Here is a 4,341-nt window from a genome sequence, read left to right as displayed (position 1 = left end):
TCTTGTATATCCCAGGAGCATTCAGGCACATTTCAATTCCAGAACTCCTACATTGCTGAACCACAAAAGATATACGACATTTCATAAATGTACAACTAAAAATATTGTTTATGTTGTATATTCCAGGAGCATGCAGGCACATTTCAATGCCAGGACTCCTACCTGGCTGAACCACAAAGGATGTATATTGTAGGATGCTATTGTAGGTTTGGTATATGTTAAATTGTCTTGGCGATAACTTTCGATGCGATTTTATAGTCTGTGTTTAAAAGCGTAATTGGATGCCAATTTGACAAAAGCAACAAGTTTGAGTCTTCTTTGGGTAAAAGCGTGATTACTCCTCTTCGCTGAGACACAGTCATTTCACCGATATCAAAGGCTGCATTAATTGATTAAAACTACTAACCAAGTCCTGGCCTAAGAGACTGAAAAATTGTTTGTAGAACTCAGCTGTATAACCATCATCCCCTGGTGATTTCCCATTTGAAATGTATTTAAGATTGACTCACACTCTTCTGACGTTATTTCACCATCAAGATTTATCTTCTCCTCATCTGATAATTTTTGGGATTGTAGATCGCGGCCAATAAAAGGTTTGAATGGCAGTCATTATATCCTGTTCATTGACAATAGTTTTCCCATCCGACCTTGTACGTATGTATATATGGTTCGGAATAAAAAGCAATAAAAAAGAAATCCTAATTGTATATTTTGACATACTAGCCGACTACAAACTTACTGAAATAAAGTTAGAGCAATCAAGATAAAACAATCAGAAATAATTACAGATAAATCATGCTAAACAAATGATATAGACGAATTACTTTGGTCAAGCTCCTATGATAGCTTCTGTAGTAGCGAAATATCGCTCTTGTAGCAGACTATAACACTCTACTCTGTTCCCAGGTCGCAATAACAACTTAACTCTTCACTGTTCAACTAGAAACGCCTCCTTTTTCCTGCAATATGTAATGCGAGTAATCTAACAAGCTTATGTAACGCTAATATTTATGTAATAATTTCGGCTGCCAGAAAACGTGATAAAAGTAAACGTAAACGTAACTGCTGGCTTCTTTTGGGCTTCCTCGCCATGAGATTGTAAACAGTAAGACTTTTTTTTTTCTTCTCTCTCTTGTACCCCTTATGGCGAATAAATAAATGAAAAAAAAATAACAAAGCAAATGGACAAAAGATAATATAATGGAAAGTTAATAAAAACGATTGTTTCAAAACTAACAGGGATAGCATCGTATTTACATGGCAGATATAACGCGGACTGTGCTACGTATGGGTAAGGGTAAAGTACATTGGAGACTTAACTAAAAGAGAGAACTGTACTAAAGCAGCGTCAAAAGTGTAAAAACTTCACAGTTTATGTGCATGTGACTAAGCCGCTACCAAAGCAAGGAAAGGAGGACCCAAAATAGGCAAAAGGTATGGCCTAACACTTCTAACAGTCGACTTGAAACGATCCCAGATGTAGCGAAGCCTCGGCTTACGTACGCAATGGCCAAAAATGTCGCCCTTGTCATCCTGGGAGAAGTAAAACTCCCAGTCTCCTTTCCCAGCTGTTATGGCAAACTCTCTTCCTGGCTGCGAGAAAAGGAAAGAGGCGTTACGCATATTTGCGCCGGCATCCAAGGCAGAGGGAACGAAAGTGATGGCAGCTTTCAGAAACTCCAGTGTTGCTTTTTCCTCTTCGCTCAGGTCACGATGCTGACCTTCATTTCCGCATGTTTTCAAAAGAACTTGATCAAGTGTTGGGACAGTAATTTCTGGCACACGAAATTTACGCGGGAATTGCTGTGTAAGCAAAGAACAAATGATTTATTATATTATACAGAAGAATTTCAAGCGAATTGTCTACACACGTTTAATGTAGTTAGTAAAAACAGAACTTGATGTAAAATTATACCATTTGGTGTCAATCATGTGGTTAGTGAACAAGTCAATGCTAATGCAGTGTTTCTAGGGATTTTTCCCTCCGTCAACAGTGTGGAAAGGTTCCCCACTGCCAAACCGTGTTTATAGTTATAGAAAGAGTTTCCTTTTTTTTTTCACTTGTCTTTACCAATGCCCAACCCGGTGATAGCAGCTACTTAAGCTTATGCTCGTTTATTTTCATTTTTGATTGAAACCAAACTACTACTCATTAGGGAGCATAATTTAAGGTCCGGTAATACGGGCAACATTTTTCTTCAACTTGTCTTGCAACATTGTTGCAGTGCAAGTTGAAACTCTCTGTTGCGCGTATTACCACCTGCGTGGCCAACTCGTCTCGCAACAAAATACCATGTTGCAAGTTGAAGCGACGTGTTGCGAAAAGTAGACTCGAGTTCTACTTTCTGCAACAAATTTTATTTTTGTTGCTCGTATTACCACTGAAGCTTCAACTTGTCTGGCAACAAATTTGACTTCAACGCTTGTGATTTGCTGTCAGCGAAGCGCGGCTACGCGGCAAATTAAAAAAAAACATGGCGGACGCAGCGGACGCAGAAGACAAGTTTTCTTTTCTTTTGGATCAGCGGGGATACTTTTCCCAACAAAAAGCAAAATTGCTCCTTGGTCATGCGGAAAAACTCTTTATACGCCACGACATCCCCAACTTCAAGCTCTTTTATCAACTGATGAAATACGCCCCTCTCCTCTCTCTGGGAAATCCATCGCCGCATATACACTTTCCGATTTCATTTTCGAGGCCTTTCCTCGTCTTCGCCGTGCAAAAGGCCCAAACAGAGAGCGGCTAGCGCTCTCTTCCGACAGAGAAAGAGTTGAACAGCTGCCATCTTTGTCTACACACGACTGACCAGTCATACGTGCAGGATTCCGCCAATTTGCAACAATATGTTTTGTTGCGGAACAAGTTGGTCACGCAGGTGGTAATACGCGCAACAGAGAGTTTCAACTTGTACTGCAATAATGTTGCAAGACAAGTTGAAGAAAACTGTTGCCCGTATTACCGGACCTTAAGCAAACCACGGCGGCAGTGGCAACGAAAACGCCGTCAAACAAAAGATTTAATGAGCAAAACAGTAGCTGTGTACGCTGTGTACAGTAGCTGTGTAAATAATTTTAGTACATTTCCTTGCCGTCCTCCGCAAAACAACATCGTGAAATGACCAAGCTTAAGTTTTGGGTATTTTGAAGAACGTGAGCCACCACGGCTAATTTTTCGTATTTTCTTCTAGAATCATTCGCTGGCGTTACATCTTTAGTTTGAATAGAGTTTTAGACCGCTTGGGTTGCAGAAAAGTTCGAGATAATTGCGAAATAATTAAATTCAAAGACAAAATTCAAGTCCATTTTTTTTCCAGCCGTCGTCCTTGGCGTTGCTCTCGTCGTTGTTTAAGCTCCCTATTGCTCGCCCCCCAGTTAGCAGATGCTTTCTATACGCATCCGTTCGCATTTTACGATAAATTTGAATTCCAGCAGTCTGAACAGAACACAAGCAATCGCTGAAAGTCGAGCAGTCACGCCCATGCACCTTTGAAATTCTCCCTGAGCTTTCGAATACACTCCGTATTTTATCCTGTTTCTTCACCGTTGCTGCAGAGACATTGGATCCTCCTATAGCGGCGTTGTTCAATTTCTAGTAAACAACTTATATCGACGAAAACAATAACAGCAACAATAAAATTATATAACTCACTTCATAGTTGAACGATCGATGAGGAAGACGCATAGCATCATTTATGAAAACATTGCACCACCCTTCGTTCATTGAGCAGAGTATGGACGTAATTCATCATTCCTCTTACCTCAGTTAGTCTTTTGCGCCCAATATAGACCGACTTATCAGGCCTTCTGTCTCCACCTTGACCGCAATGAGTGTATGAGCCTATTCCTGCTCCCTCGTAGCGCGAATATCTCGACGTGGGCATTCCGTACTTCTCTGAAGTTGATGATCTGTTACCCATGGCTTGATATCAATGTACCTAAAGATCAAAGCGCGGTCAACACCGTTTAAGATTTCTCTAGAGGTCTACACGTCTCCTCCGTTGCAAATAAATACAAAATGTGAGGTCGTCAAAAACACTACCTGCTTTTCTCCGAAATTTGAACCTTCAAATGCCATGCGCAGATATTATTAAAATAGGTCATTATCGATGTATTTAAATTCTAACTTGCCTCTGAGGCTTATGACGATAAAACAAAAGAAATGAACAATTAACCGCTCATCCTTGATTCCGTAAAATTCAAAGGGATTTTTCCCTCGATCACGGAGGGCAGAAGTGTCCAATAGAATTTTAGCTGAAATGACCCTTGTTGAGTAAGCAATCAAAGAAATTTACGTTTCGGTGAGCTTTCACAATATTGAATAAACATTATCTAGTTTTGCCA

General features: G+C 40.2%; 2 protein-coding genes across 2 annotated transcripts; both read right to left on the bottom strand.

The window, feature by feature from the left end:
* Nucleotides 1-521: 521 nt before the first annotated feature.
* LOC138023759 (uncharacterized) lies at nt 522-4,066 on the bottom strand. Its single transcript, XM_068870825.1, has 2 exons — nt 3,759-4,066; nt 522-1,803 (listed from the first exon to the last, which is right to left on the bottom strand). The coding sequence occupies exons 1-2, from the start codon at nt 3,915-3,917 to the stop codon at nt 1,387-1,389; spliced, it is 576 nt and encodes a 191-aa protein (XP_068726926.1). The 5' UTR covers nt 3,918-4,066; the 3' UTR covers nt 522-1,386.
* On the bottom strand, nt 2,199-2,672 carry LOC138024616 (uncharacterized). The gene is made up of 2 exons (XM_068871837.1): nt 2,475-2,672; nt 2,199-2,345 (listed from the first exon to the last, which is right to left on the bottom strand). Exons 1-2 carry the CDS (start codon nt 2,670-2,672, stop codon nt 2,199-2,201), a joined length of 345 nt encoding a protein of 114 aa, XP_068727938.1.
* Nucleotides 4,067-4,341: the final 275 nt, after the last annotated feature.

The sequence above is a fragment of the Montipora capricornis genome, chromosome 11 (genome assembly GCF_036669925.1).
Source record: "Montipora capricornis isolate CH-2021 chromosome 11, ASM3666992v2, whole genome shotgun sequence".
Taxonomy (NCBI): domain Eukaryota; kingdom Metazoa; phylum Cnidaria; class Anthozoa; order Scleractinia; family Acroporidae; genus Montipora; species Montipora capricornis.
This window is presented reverse-complemented; position numbering and strand designations above follow the sequence as displayed.